Genomic DNA, 16,030 nt, shown 5'->3' with positions numbered 1-16,030 from the left:
GGATGTAAACAAAATAATAAGCTTGTAGTCATCAATTCTTTTTTCTTTTTTTCACAGCATATTCAATTATTTTTGCAACTGTACAGATAAATGGATAAAAATGACAATAAATTTTTTTTTTCTTTTGGTTAAAATATTATAAACTATAATAAATTTAAAATTAGTGTGCAACATAGTGTTTGTTAATGAAGCTTAGTGCTCTGTATAATGGTTATTGTCCTGAAATTTTATTTCTTTGGCAAATTATAATTAATTTGGGGGGGGGGGGGGGTTCAGTAAGATCGATACTTTCATCCTGTTTGATTATTCATTTAGCTGTAGATTTTACACCAAATCATACATTACTTAAAAGGTGTATTAAAATGCAGAAAAATGGCAGCAACTCTCTAGCTTCATTTAATATTTAAAAATCCTTTGCCAGGCATTCTGTTGAAATGACACCATAAAAGGTCAGGGTTAGGCAGGAAATGATTTATTGACCAGGTGTGCAGAAGTATATCCGGACAAGTTATATTAAACTTTGATGTCTAGAACGTCATGATTTTACCGCATGCTGAAAATATACAGACTGAAGTCAAATTTCTCTAAAAATGAAATGGTTTTTAAGTCACTGTTATTAGTTAGTTAATATGTACCTTTTAAAATAATGGTAATATTGAATTAACTTTTGAATCAATAAAAGCTTTAATAGATATTTTAATTAAAACATCTCTGTTAGAAATAAATCATGATATTCAAAATTTAATAAATTTGACTGAAGTGGACCCTCCACTTTGGAGGGTCCATAGTGGAGGGGTGGAGTTTGGTGTGTCAGTCTTAATTCAGAGTCCGTTTGATCTGTCATACCAATTATGTTATCAGAAACAGAATGGGCCACAACATTGTTTTATTTATATGACTTTTAAACACAAGCACATAAAACTTCTCTCCCCTAATGATTATGACGAATGGTGGCACTTTCATTTAGGTGCTGGGTTTCTTAAAAGTACATATATAAACTGCTTTATTGTTCATAAGTTCTACACAAGATGTATGTAGTAAAAATATTACAGCTGCATTATTGCTGAAATTGACACAAAATGTTTAAAATTTATAACAGCTTATAAATTTTATTCTACAAAAGTGTAAGTCTTGTAAAAATAATTAGTTTATTGATATTAATTTTACATTTCCTTAAAATGTCTCTATGTCCTGAAGATAACTGTGCTGAAATGTCTGAATTTCATACTGTTTCATTCTGAAATTTCCGATTATCATACTGTTTGAGAATTTACAAGATATCATCGGGTGGTTTTCTTAATTTGTCTGTAAATAATTGTCCACATCCATAGCATTTTTTTTTACCACTAATTTATTAACATTTGTTCACTGGGGGAAAAAATAAATGAGTAAACTTCCTGTTCACAGTCTCACTGGACTCAGAATAATTGTTACACAAACAGAGTAATTTATGTATCCTGATAAAGTTCATTTGAAGTTGCTAAATTCATTAAATGTTAGGACCTCCCTCTCCTTTTTTTTTTTAAATTTCTGATAAACAACTCGTATGTTTTAGCCATTAGGTGCATGATGAAATTGGAATGACAGATCTAACAGACTCTGAATTAAGATTGAGACACCAAGCTCCACCCCCTCCACTATGGACCCTCCAAAGTGGAGGGTCCATCGTCAGCATTTTACCCCAAGCCGTTTTCAGTCTGTGGTCCTGGAGCCACAGGTCAGCTTTAAGAGCTTCATTATGTCATAGTTGTATGAATTATTAAGTCCTCATTCAGGGTTCAAATGTAATGCATGTTTATTAATTATTACCAGTAATTAAATCATTACTTGATCAGTTTATATAAATGCCATCAAGTAAGCTGATATTAATTTCATTGCAGACAACACTCCAAGAGAATCGGACCATGGCAATGTTCACAGAAGGAGACCAGGAGGAGGGCAGTCAGGGACCCACAAACTCGGCCAGGGACCAGAGCGCTGGGGGCGGGAGCGAGCACACTCGGGACTCGGTGGGGAACTTTGTGGGGCGAGTGCAGAAGAGCAAGAAGAGACAGAGCATTGCTGAGCTCAATGAGAGCATTTCTGAGTCCAATTTACACATGCAGACTCTGTGTCAACAGGCCCAGAGTCTCAGGAACCAGAGCAAGACTAGAAAGAACAACAACATCATGTACCAACTGGAGCTGATTCGGAAACAACAGGAGGAGCTGCTTAAACTCCAGAGGGAGCTACAGGAACAGCTCCAGACGGAGGCCGAGAGTCAGGAGGTCGAAGGTCATACAGATAACCAATGGAGCGAGAGTGGGCGTGGCACAATGGATACACAGGTCAGTGAGTTGATATCGTCGTCTGAGCGCATGTTGTCTCTTCGTGACGAGGACAGATTGACGCAGAATCTGGAGAGCATCATGGAGGAAGAGAAAAATAACAATGACTCCTCGTATAATGTGAAGTCTCCAGTGAATCCGTTTGGATCCAAACGGGAGGATTTATCTGTGATGGAACCATGTGGTCAGCTTTTGGCTTCAAAGACACTGTTTAGCACACCAAGGACATCTCAATTCTCTCACAGTATACAAAGTCATCCATTAACACCTAGTCTTCAGAATCGCATTTGTGATGCACAAAGTTCTATTCCTCTAATTCAGTCGCCCAAACCGGTCAAACCCACTCTGGATGTTCAGAGGGAGGGGTCAAAGTCACCCTCACCTCCTCCAATATGGACCGCAATGGCACTTAAGAGTGAGGCAGAGCGTCAGACAACCCCTGACACCAGGTCCTCACCCAGTGTCAAAAGGAGGCTGGAACACGACCCGGACTATGCAATCTCTGTCCCAGAGGAACCAATGGACCTCAGTACAAAGTCTGTACAGGAATCAAGCTTTAGACAAGTCCCTTCCATTGAAACCAGTGTGACTTCTAAAAGACCTCTCTCTGCTTCATCCTCTTCTTTCTCCTCTCCCAAACCATTTCAGTCGCTAGAAGTTGGGTCGCTCTCACTACGAGCCAATACAACAAGTTCACCATTGCTTACCCATAATCCAGTGTCCCGACCCCCTCTGACCAGCAGCAGACCCTTTCAACCAACTCAGGAAATCCCCTTGTACAAGGAGGTGTTGTCAATAGCCAATGAGCAGAGGTATCGTGAGGCGTTGCTGGACGATGAGTGTGCGAGGTACTGCTGTAGGCTTCAGGCTACACAGCCCCTCAGTTTCTGGTTCAATAGAGGCTATGTCAACCCTGTAGCTACTGTGCTGTCCAATGGAGATGAAATGGTAAGATCCTCCTTCTCCCTGATTAACATGGTACAATCCCACAATCCATTGCTTCTAGTCCAATAATCCTTTACACCTAATCCCACAATCTATTTGCATTTATTTCCTATAATCCATTGTATCAAGTTCAAAAATTTATTGCACTTAGTCCCACAATCCTGATTGCTTTAAGTCCTACATTACATTGAACCAAGTCAGATATAACATTGCACCAAGTCCCACATTACATTGGACCAAGGCCCACATTCCATTGCACCAAAGCCGATATTACATTGCATCAAGGCCCACATTACATTGCAACAAGACCCACATTACATCGCACCAAGGCCCACATTACATCGCACCAAGGCCCACATTACATCGCACAAGGCCCACATTAAATTGCAACCAAAAAGCAGTGCCACAATATATAATGAAAACCTGTTACTGCTTTGATCAATTTGGGTTTCAAAATATCAACTATTGATTGGTTGTTGAACCCTTTCTACTGATGTGTTGATATTGCACCATTTTATTGGAATAAAATTACTTTTTATATTGTTTTCATTGACATGTTAATAACACTATATTTTAAAAAATCACATTCTACAATTACACTTAAAGACCAAGGCATCTGTAGAACTAATGTATACACTGTAGAAGCAGAAATATTTGTTGAGGATTTAATTTCATTGTTTTCTTTGGCAGTATAAATCAACAAAATTAAATCCGTGACAAATTTTTAACCAAAGTATCAATGAATGCAATGAGATAATGATATGATGAAATTAAATGCCAACGGAATTTTATTTGGTTCAAAAACAACAAAATTTTGACCCAACGAAAATATGTGCTTCTACAGTAATTTACTTGTGGTATGAATTTATGAAAAACAAACTGGCAATATACATAATATACATGTATCATGCACTTACTGCCTATCATACACTCAAATCTTAATCGGAAATCCTGATGATTTTTTTTTTGTCTTGCTACAATTCGGATCATGTAGATCTTGAAAGTGTTTTTCTAATGAATGGTGCTGATTCGAAATATTACCAATGATGTAGATTTTTTACTGTTTATCATGAGTTATCTCGAGGTTGAATATTTGCAAATATTGTGAAAGAAAGTGTTGGCAGTGGGTAATATTTTGTTAGATTTATGAAGAATTTTAAAAGATAGTGACTGAGATGAAGTTTTTTTTTTAATATGTCTGTTTATTATAGCGTTAAAATGTTGACATTATCTTTTATCTTTAAACTGAGTTCTTCTTCTCAAGGAGATCAATAACCCCAAAAAACGGCCATCCAGCCACCTTAAGGTGCCTCACTACACCTTGAAATATTTTCTCAAATCGGCAGTAAATTACTTGATTATGATAGAAAGCATGATGGATATTAAGAAGTTTAAATGTCAAATTGGTGAAAAAATGTGCACTTTTGGATAAAAAATGATAATTTCAAAAATTTAATTTGGAAAACATAAACAAAATCTCCAGGTGGATTCGAACTCATGATCTGCGGTTCACAAGCCCGATACTTTAACCACTGAGCTGTGACGATATACATCTGAATCAATTGATACAAACAGTTTAACAAAACATTTAAATCGCCAATTGTGACGTAGTGTACGTCTTAAAAAAGTATAAGTCTAGGTGTAGTAAAGTATCTTGAGCTTTATCTATTAATTAAGGTGCGGAAATCCAAATAATTGATTACAGTTTTATTTTTGACATATTATGCTTACATGTATAGGGTTGAAAAACTATCGATATAATTAGCTAATGGGCCAAAAGTCAAGGTCACAGCTGCTGTAATAGAATAGATGCAAGTCGACCTATTTTGCTGGAATTTTCTTTTAACAGGTGCACTTCTATTGAAGCTTCTATTGATATTGCCAATTTTTCTCTTAAAGAATTAGTAATCTTTTAGTATGTAAAGGTATAGCGTATCAGCCGGTGGTATTTTAAAAAAAATCAATAGAAACTTTATAAATGGCTAAGTGATTTGTGAACAATACGTGTTGTGACTACAACTTTATTTTCAGTGAAAAGTGTATGTTTACTTAATTATAAATGTTAAAAACTGGGCAATATGATGAAATACAATTTAATAGTTATGTGTAATATAATGCACAATTGTGTTATTAAAATATGCTTTATTAAATTTTACATTAATTAATTAATTTTGCATTAATTTTATCTGAAGTGAAATTTTTTAATGCACATTTAAGTCTACTTTTCATTAATTTGATGTCAAATAAATTTGGATCCTCCTCTGTAATTTTACTGTTGTAGCATTCTGATCAAGGTTTTAAATAAGATATATCAATAATTTTGTCTTTATCATTTTGTCTTTTCTAAACAATAAGTAGAAACCTTACTTTCATTAAAGCAATGCAGGAAGCCCTTAGGGGAGAGATTACAAAAAAGATGATAGTATATTTTTTTCATGTTTTTTTTTTTATTGCAAATTAATGTTATTGCATTGCGTTTTATTTTCATTATTGATCATATAAAAATAATATCAAATGGTTGTTTTAATGCGGTTTTTGCGTCGTTATTATTTTGTGTTACATTTATCCAGTAAACTGACAGCATCAAGAAAACGAGGCCTCACTATAATGCCTTGTTCTGAACTCTGGCCCATGATGTATTGAATCATTGATCCCTCAGATAAATGTCATCGTTTTCGGTTTATTTCTTTGGCTTTGGGGAGTGCAAAAAGGTGATGTAATTTTTCTGTAATGGAGCAATGTGATAAATTCACGCTGAAACTTTGCCATCCCAGGAGGAAAAAACCAGCTCTGAAGAGCCTGAGAATTATAGAAATAACTCATTGTAAAATGAGATATTTTCTCTCTCGTTTTCTTCAGTAATAAATGTGATTAATTTGTACCGTAGTGTATTTGACAAACGAGAAAAGGAGCCTGGCTTAACATTGACCTAATTGTGTCATAAAACAGGGGTCAAGGTCATTCGGAGTGTCTTCTTTCACTGACACAATGAAAATGAAAACCCCGGTGTAGCATCATCAGTTGTAATCTGTTTTACATCTGTCGAATCTCTTAGCACCCGATAACGTGTCAAGTTATCAATTGGCTAATCATGTCTGCCACTTCAATGTTCCTCAATAATCTGCGGTGGTTTTTTCGATTATTTTTTTTTTTCTCTTGGAGAATTTTTTTTTTTTTTTTTATTTGGTCTTTGTTTCCACATTATATTCTTAATATCCTTAAATAGAGTGTTAAGTTTATAAGGTTTTACATCTATATTTTCATCTACATTTATGCATATTAACTGATTTATTTTCTTTTTGATTTTCTTTTTTAAAGAAAACCACAAATATCTTTGTTCTTTATTGGCTGGCATATTTCATCATCAATTAGTTGTCTTCATTTGATACAAAAATTAAATTTATAACACTTGCAGTGTTGTGTTTTAAAATTGCTTATTTCAATCTGTTCCTCATTTGAAAAAAAAAGGCCTGATTTATCCAATGCAATACATGTATAAGTGTCCACACAACAAGAAGACAGATAGAATCTATTCCTGTGAATGAAATCTTAATTATTTCGATATTTCTTTTTTCCCAGAAGTCTATCTCCATGAAGCCTTACAAATACTGTAGAACGAGAAAATATGGCGCACTACAAATTTTAGCGCCTTTGGCGCAACTGCCTCTGAGCGCTAAAATTAATAGTGCGCCAACGATTTTCCATATGTAGTAAATTTCTTCAAGTTGAAAAACAATAACGTCCCTATAAAGAAGTGTTCGTATACGTAATATCAGATGCTGTCGGTTCTGTTTGTTTAAACAATTACACAGGTAAACGTATGGGTTATCGGGTATAAGTACCTAAACATGGATTAATTAATTCAATTTTAATTGCTTCTTCATATCTCTCATTAGCACCTTGAAAATTGGGCTTCTCCCCATGCCACTTCCATTTAGTGCCTCGAGGTGAAAATGTGAGGCGCTCAAGCGATTAAGCGTGGCGATCGTTAACGCTGCCAATACATGATTGGTCATAATTTTTTTGATCTCTAATTAGTGGATATAAAGATAACAAGATGATACCTCTTTTTGTGTTATTTTAATGTAAAATTTCTGTAAAAAAGATTCGCTCATGGTGATCGAAACTTATGGTAAATGTAGCATTCGATTTCACTTTTAGTTTCGGGACTCTTCTAGTGTTATCCAAGTCGACACGTTAAATTCAAAGTCCGATAACTCAAATTTGTTTACCAACAAAAATTACACATCATCGCCAATAAATGAAGTTTTCATATCTATCTACTGACGATTTACACAAAAGTAAGTGTATTGTTCTCAATGACAGTTTACCATGCATGCGAGATAGAAATTAAAGTCGTTGTGTTCACGTGCTTGAGTAAACAAAGAACTAAAATTGTGCGTGATCGTTTATCAAACAAGAACATTTTTTGTATTCTTTTTTAAAGAAAGGTGACGTGCGCTAAAATATAATTGCGCCAATGTACTAGCACTTGTGTTTGCGCTAAAATACGTATGCGCCAAATTTTCTCGTTTTACAGTATGTGATTTGATTGGTTAATTTTTTTCATTTTTTTTTTCCCTAGCACTTTGTACCAATCCACGAGGATTTGCTACCTGTGGTGTCTGTAGGGGAGGGGTCAGCATTCTACTCCTACTCCCCCTGATTGTGAGTGACCGTCACCCTAATAACCAGACACACATTAATACAGTCCTCTTGGAGAGACTTTGGACACTGAAGGCCAATGGAGATTTCAAATTTTCATGCACTGTTTTGACTTTGAGAAATACATAGAGAAGTGTGGTAACAGAACAGCTAAGGGACATCCCAGCACAGATGCAGTGAAAAAAAAATAACTTGACCTTGAAAATCTGGATGATGTTCCGACCTTGACCTCAAAAGAATCGGGATTGAAGAGCGCTGTGCTTGGAACACATAAAAAACTTGAGTGTGGAGGACAAGGACTTTTTACTCAATTTTTTACATGGCAGGGATTGTTGGATTTCTGTTTTTTCACTTTTTGAGATGGATTTTGTGATGATACGGGTCAAGGTTCAAGGTGATATGTGTTACTGCGGTGTGTTTTGTTGTGGTCGTTATTACGGTGGATTTGCATTTGATGTGTATCTAAAACGATAGTATTATGGATGTTGTTTTTACTGAAATGTTATGACATGTTCTGTAGCACTAATGATTCCAGTGCAACTTATTGTCTGGTTCCCTTGCTATTATGTCATTTTGTGTGCTAAGGAGTGCCCAGTGGAAGAAGAACTAGTCAAATTTTAGGGGTTTTGAGCTGCTGAAATTGTGCATTTAAATTCACTGAAAAAAGGGAGTAGATCTAAGTAGCTTATATGAAAATTATGTGCATAGATTCTGTTGAAAGAGCAGAACTATTTTGGTAGCAGAGCATTTTATTTTTGTCTTAAATAGGTTTGTTGAAAAATTAAGCTAGTATGTTTTTGTTATACACTAAAAAAATGAAACAATATTTTGCAGCATTTGCTTAGTATTCTATTTCTTCTGAAAGTTTCATCATCAATCAAAATTTTGCAAACTATTTCTTAATTTTGTTAAAATTATGATTTTCATCTTTTTTTCTCTCTTTCCTTACTCTTTTCGTTAGTCTATTCATATAGAGTAAGTCTTAGTCTGGTTCAAAGCAAAGATTTGATGAAAAAAGTGTGTAAACTATCAGTTTCTCTCTAAATGTCTTTGATCAGTGTAAATGTTAGATCTTTTTTGTGTTACATTGGTGCCGCTGCCAGGATAGTTTTGACTGTTTTGAAATGTGCATCAGGAAAACTGACAATCAAGTGTCTAGTGTATTGCCATATTTTTCTTGCCTGTTGAATTGATAGTGTGTAAAAAAAAAAAAGCAACTCTAATGGTTGGCAGTTTTCACAGTGATTATAGCAATGTATGATCCATGTAGCTTATAAACTTGTATATGGTACTCACTAATTCATAGTTGTACATGTACTTTATTATTCTCATACTTAAATAATGCCACTTTCATGCAGTCAAATTGGATGGTAGAGAGATAGCTAAGTTCTTGTAAGTTTTTATGATACACACGCAGAGACATTGAAAGAAAAGCCAGAACTTTGAGAAAGAAAAAATATAGTCATTACAAAGTCCTCTTATGACTACAAAAATGGCAAATTTTGTCAAGTATGCAACACATAATCAAATTTTTTTTAGAAATGTTCATGTAGCAGTCTAAGAAGTATAAACATTATATAACCATTGTATTACAAGTGAATGAATATATGGCCAACTCAAAATCATGATTAAGTAAGAAAGATGATCCGGTAATGCGTGTTAATTCAAAAATTGTAAATAGTCTCGCAGTATATTTATATCTAGATCATAAAGATATATTATGCACATTATTATAACCTTTCCTCTGCTAACTAGCCAAAGCACTACGCACAGTTTTGGGTATTGGTATGATATATGTAATGTATTACATGTTTGTGTATACTCCGTACAGTGAAACCTGTCTATAGCGGATAATCCAGTGTGGTGAACAAATTACATATTGTAAAAGTCTTTTATTTAGTTCAGGTTGTACTCAAGATATGCCCTAATCACACACAGAGCTCATTTTTTTTAAAGAATGTTTTAACTGCACTAATATGAAGGGTATAACCACAATTTAATTCTGTTTTTATTGTAGACCATTTAAATTTACTCACATTTTGACTTTCTATATAACGCTTTAGAATAATGCGAAATTTATTCATGTTAAATTGAACATGAAGTAAAATTCATTCGGCAAATGTTTGAACAGGTTGTCAGTAATTTTGATAACAAATTTACCAAATGTGATCATAGGGTTGTAATGTACAGTGCTCCGGGTTACACAGGTGTCGGTATAGACAGGTATCACTGTATGTAGTCTTGAGTGGTAGTCTTTATTTGTACATGTATTTCTGAAGTTTGTTTCATTCAGATGAGCTGTGATATATTCACTGTAGCCTTTTTTAGAACAACATCTTATTAATAGGAGACATTTATTAGGTGCTATAATACCACTGTTCTGCTAACATTTGTTTGTTGACAATTCAATCATTGGAATACCTCAAACAATACAGGGAAAAAAGGGTGAAGTTAATCTGGTTTCTACCTGGAAATTGTATAGTACTTTTAGAATCTGAATAATTATGCCATAGCTATATACACTATTAGAAAATACTTCCAAGATTTTTTTGGTGACAGAAGTTCGATAACACCTTGTCATGTTGTGGACGTATTCTCCATTTTTTAAACCACAAACCACATCACTGAAACTTACAAAATCTGTGAATCATGCTGTGTTTTTCTCTCTGTCTCATTTCCCATACTGTTCCTCTCTTTCTATCTCTCTATTTACATTAGGTATTTCATTATGCACAAATCTAGCTTCTTACACAGTAGGTTAATACATCATAGCACAACCTCTGTTGATGTGTTAAGTGTAGTGTAGAAAATATCCATGGCTTAGGTGCTGGTCACCTCTCCAGCTAAGGGTAAATGTAGAAAAAGTTTTTGGGTTTTTGTTTTAAAACGAGGTCTTTTTACAATATTGCTCTTGGCTCAAGCTTTCTTACCCGGTTTTCAGCTTTTGTTATCAAGAAAGACCCATCAGTATTTCAACATGCCAAAAAATAATAAAAATCTTACCACCGTACATTAAAATAAGGAGTTTGCATTTGTCTGTTCTGATCAATTGCAGTTGAAAAATCATTTGTCACAAAAATATGCATGTTGCTACCAGTTTCTTAGATGTAATGGAGAAATTGATTTTTTTTTTAATTGATGAAGCTAATTGCAATTTTTGTAATGGACTGAATTATGTTTGTGTAAACATAGTGCACAGTTCACTCAGTTTTCTGTGATCTCAAGTTGTATAGGAACTTTTTCGCTTTCTTCAAGGAACTTTTTTTCTTTTTTCATTTGATAACATTCCCCTCCATATTAACAAGTAGTTCCTCAATTGCGTTTGTGACCAATTGTTGAGTATATTATATTCTTTTCCCTGTAAAATGTTTTATGCCTTGGCTATTTTTTTTCCTTGATTTTTTTGTTTGTGCATTTTTGTCGTTTTTTTCTTTTTACTTCTTTTTTTTTTTTTAGGCTGGTCGAATAGATCATTTTGTGTTTCATGACAATGGTATAGAATTGTTCAGAACTTTAAAGAAATTAAAGTGATGATTTGTTTTTTTCTTTTGTAAGTGGCCATATTTTGTGATTTAAAACAGATTACTAGTACCGGTATTTCCATTAATCTTAGGAATAAGATGTTATACATGTAAAGGTAATCACATGTAGATCTATGTGTATATCGACAACTCTGTAGACTCTTTTGGTTAAAATCCATGGGTTTTTTGTTTTTTTCTCAAACTTACAAAAATGAGAGAAATTTAAATTTTGTTGTGTTCTTTTTCCAAGCTTGAGCCCTTGAGGATTAAGGGTTGATAAAGAGAGAGAGTAATATATGGAGATCGCTGAATTTCCATTATCGGTAATTTTATGTGTATGTGTAGAGATTTGTAGACTTCTCTATACCTCCCATTGTTCCAGTGTTTTGTGGTTTTTTTTAAATCTCAGTATATTTCCTGGAGTATTTTTGTTATTGTCCTGTTTTTTTTATATCTTGTTTCATTTCACAGTTTTGTGGAAAAAAGGCTTTTATAGAAGAAAAGTGAAAAATGTTTCTAATTAATAAAAAACAATAAATGTTATCGCTTGGATTTATTTTTTTGTATTTCTTGTCTGTGAAAAAAATATCAGGCCAGGGTTTATACAAACAACTAGAGGCTAATGCAACAAGTCTTAAAATGATTCAGTCAAATAAGGCCATAATACCGGTAATCATTATCAGAATGCAGGTGAATTGTGAAGGTGGTTTGCTTCATTGAGATCTTAATGACTTGAACACTGCATTGAATGCAGGAATCCATTAAGAAATAAGCACTATTGTAAAACATAGGAAATCACAGATTACAAAGCTCACCGAGACAAGGCATCACCTTTTAAAGAACACCTTTATCATAAAATATGCAAATCATAGATTAGGCTCTGTATCTGAAGCTACCTCTACGATTTATTTATATTAAATCAACCATGCAAGTTTGAAATAGTACAATTATCTATTAAACATGTGACTTGTTCCAAAAACCTTAACCTCCTCCAGCATCTGAAACATATGCCTCTAAATCAGCATCCTTGCCCTGGAGTGCATCAGAATCACAAGATGCATCATCTTTTCAAATTTGATAAGGACTGAACCAATAATAACTAAGATTTGTCTATCAAAGGGCACCTGCTCTCAAAACTTTAACCAACTCAAAAACCTTAACCTCATCCAGCATCCAAAATCCAGGGCTCTGATTCAGCATTCAAGCCTGTCAAGTGCATAAGTATCATAGGACACACCATCCATGCAAGTTTGGTGACGTTAGAACTAGTAGTACAGTGTAACTTAGAAATTGTTATCAATGGGAACCTGCTCCCCAAAATGTTAACCTGCTCTATAAAACTTAACCTCCATCAGCATCTGATATTCATGGCCGAGATTCAGCATCCAAGTCTTCCAAGTCCATAAGTAGATCCAACTGCATAATCCATAGTTTGGTGAGGATAGGACAAGTAATAAAGAATGTGGGCTGTTAAGATGTACATTCGGCAGGAATCTGGGCGCACAAGAAGAGTGAAAATTTCATCAATTAATTTTGAATATTTTTCGAATTATAACCGTTTTTGGTGTCTGTTGGATGTGGAATGAGTGGAAAAATATTTGAAATGCAAAAGGTTTTATCATAATATGGGTCTAAATATAGCAACACGAAGCACTTCATGCAAAATCCTACTTATTAACAACTGTTTTTAAATGATTTTGTTGTCTCTGGGTCTTCTCTCCACAAATTTCAAACGTGTAAAGATAACATATTTTAACATTAAAAATGTCGCTTTTTAAAAAAAGATGGAGAGATGACCCAGAGATGACTAATTATGTACTTTTTCAAATTATTTTTGAAGGATAAAAAACAGTCCATTGATATGACAATGTTGTGTCAAACAGTACTTTATACAGCCAATTGACAAGTCTCGCATGGCTCAGTGGTTTCGTCCTGGATTAGTGAATACAAACATTCAGTGTTTTGGGTTCAAATCCAACTGGTGGTCTTTTAAAAAAAACTTTTTTGTTTTAAATGTTTGTTATTATAACATGATGTTGAATTATAGTATACCGGTATATCTTAATTTGTTGTTATTGATTTCTAGATCTGCTGTATGAACACTATTTTCTTTTCTTATTACTAGTTTTTTTTAGAATAAACACAATATAACTTCATTAAAATATGTTTGCATTAACATTTCCAACTAGTTATCGGTTTTCCTCTCATTGCCATTTTTTGAAAGCTTGTGAGTTATTTAATAACCGGAATAGCCAGGTACTTCGACACTCAACATAATATATTTCTGTTGAAACCTGTACATAGCCTTTCGAGGTTATAGACATTTAAATCCCAATTGATTCGTGTCGAGGATTCCTGCAAACTTACCATCTTGTGCGCTCACTTTCTTAGATACAGGACCTGCATCAAAAACCTTAACCAGGTCCGGACGCCGACGCCGGGGTATAATAGCATAAGCTCGAGCTCCCCTCGACTTGGTCTCAGTGAGCTAAAAAGGATGGTACATGTACGTTTAAGAAACATTTATGCAAGTAAATTTTTTCAACACGCGATAATTACATAATAAAAACTTATTATACATTGCTTACCGCTTGTCAACATAAACATGATCGCGTCTCTTTATTATATAGAAGATAATGGCTCACTTGGGATTACGGTATTAAGGAGACACGAGACGTCCCTCAATTTTTATATAATTTCCCTTGATATTTTATTCCTTATTTATTAACATTTAAACCTGTTAATTCCGAAAAATTCAGGGTACATTACCAGGCTCTTTTCGGGGCTAGAATATTTTGAATTTTCCTTGAAAATAGCATGCAAAGTGCATTTGAATGATTATAAATAAAGCCATACTATACATTTTCAATTGAACACTTTATATCTAAATTAAAAAAAAAGAATCATATAACATAAAGATATAATTATAAAATTATTAAGTGGAAATCTTCACATTGTGGGGACAGGAAAAAATGGAAGATGGGTCGGGTATGACCTTAATCCAAAATAATGTTACTATTAATTTTTAAATCGGGAAGATGAAAATTGTCACACGTGACTTTATAAGCAATAAAGACGATGCTACTTGTTCGCGTCAAATCTTTTAAATTATTAAATTTAATCTTCCCTTGTGAGAAAAATATAGTTAATGTGTATTAATCAGTTGATAAACCGAGGGCAATCAAATCTGAATATTTTATAATTTACTAGTTTGCACCGGTTTCATCTTGTCTCTACAAGAATTCAAGAGGAAAAAATATGCTCATGCATTTTCAAATGTTTGCTCTACAAAATCCATGCAAGTACTTTTAAATAGTAAAAAAAAAATTAATGATTTTACTCAATTTTAAGGCAACAATAACTAAAACCAGTATAAAAAAAGTATTGGTGTAGTTTATTTTAAAATCAAAAAAGTACGAAAGTATCTTGTATCAATGTTGTGAATTACCAGGCAAAGAATAGCTATCTAAATATTGCTTTTAAGATGAAATGATATAGGCTATTTTAGTAAAAGAGGTACAATAAAAAAAATCAAAGTACTGAAGTAGGGGCCTACTGAAAGCCGGGCTCTTTTGGTGAGTCTTTATACTTATTGTGTAGTAAAGACTGAAAATCTCTCTCTCTCTCTCTCTCTCTCTCTCTCTCTCTCTCTCATGCTTTTAATGTCGGCAAAGCATCAGAGAGCGACCAAATTTTGTAAGCGGCTATAAACAAAAAAATTGTCTGTCTAGTAGAAGTTAAAAAGTTCAACAGTTGCTGCCTTGAATTTTGCAACAAGCATTATATATTCGATCCCCGTTTCTTCATCGCGCAGCAAAGTAGTTCATTGAAATTCATGCGCATTGTATGTGTCCAAAATGCATAGTTTTAAAAACACGTTATTAATAAGAAAACTAAAAAAGATAGACAATTCATTCGAAATTAAAAAAAAAAGAAACAACATGCCAACACTTTTGACAAAACGTGGCTCTTTGTGTAACTATTTGGTATAGCGGAAGCTTTACCTTGACGCTGTTTGGTTTTTTGTTTATTTGTGCTATTTATAGTAACATTGGCGATTTGCCTGCCTATAGCCAGGACTCTGCTTTCAGCAGAGCCCGGCTAATTATCATAAATATTGATATTTTTATCAGTGGACCGCTTTTGATTTAAAAATGACTTTATAGCATCAAACCTTTTTAAAGACAAGATATTGTGTCATTTTAAAAGTTAGTGCGATTTGCTGCCGTTTTCAATTTAAAACGATAATTTTTTTTACACACATTTCTAAATACATACGCACGTATGTTGCAAAATACTTTTTAACAATTTTAAATCTATTTTGTGTCAACAAGTATTAGATAAACTTATGAACATATTTTTTTTTCATTCTGCTTGTGTTTATATATAGAGAGAAAAGTGTTACCTTAATGAGTAGTCCATCTGATTAAAAATCAGATCTTTGATCCCGGCTTCGACAAATTCGAATTTGTCGCGGAGCGGAACTAAGATCTGATTTTAATCAGATTGAATGAGTAGTCAGATTGTTAAATTCAAATCAAATTGATAATGCCCGAATTTGGATAATGCCCC

At 33.8% G+C, this 16,030-nt stretch overlaps 1 protein-coding gene across 2 annotated transcripts in view; it reads left to right on the top strand.

The window, feature by feature from the left end:
- Window positions 1-11,928, top strand: part of LOC105320671 (uncharacterized) — a 41,965-nt gene extending 30,037 nt beyond the window's left edge. For both annotated transcript variants that reach the window (XM_034453645.2, XM_034453646.2), the window contains exons 15-16: window positions 1,881-3,275; window positions 7,858-11,928. In XM_034453645.2, coding sequence (XP_034309536.2) covers window positions 1,881-3,275; window positions 7,858-7,938 — 1,476 coding nt within the window. In that variant the 3' untranslated portion in view covers window positions 7,939-11,928. The remainder of the gene's footprint in view (window positions 1-1,880; window positions 3,276-7,857) is intronic.
- Window positions 11,929-16,030: the final 4,102 nt, after the last annotated feature.

Source organism: Magallana gigas, chromosome 10 (genome assembly GCF_963853765.1).
Source record: "Magallana gigas chromosome 10, xbMagGiga1.1, whole genome shotgun sequence".
Classification (NCBI taxonomy): domain Eukaryota; kingdom Metazoa; phylum Mollusca; class Bivalvia; order Ostreida; family Ostreidae; genus Magallana; species Magallana gigas.
This window is presented reverse-complemented; position numbering and strand designations above follow the sequence as displayed.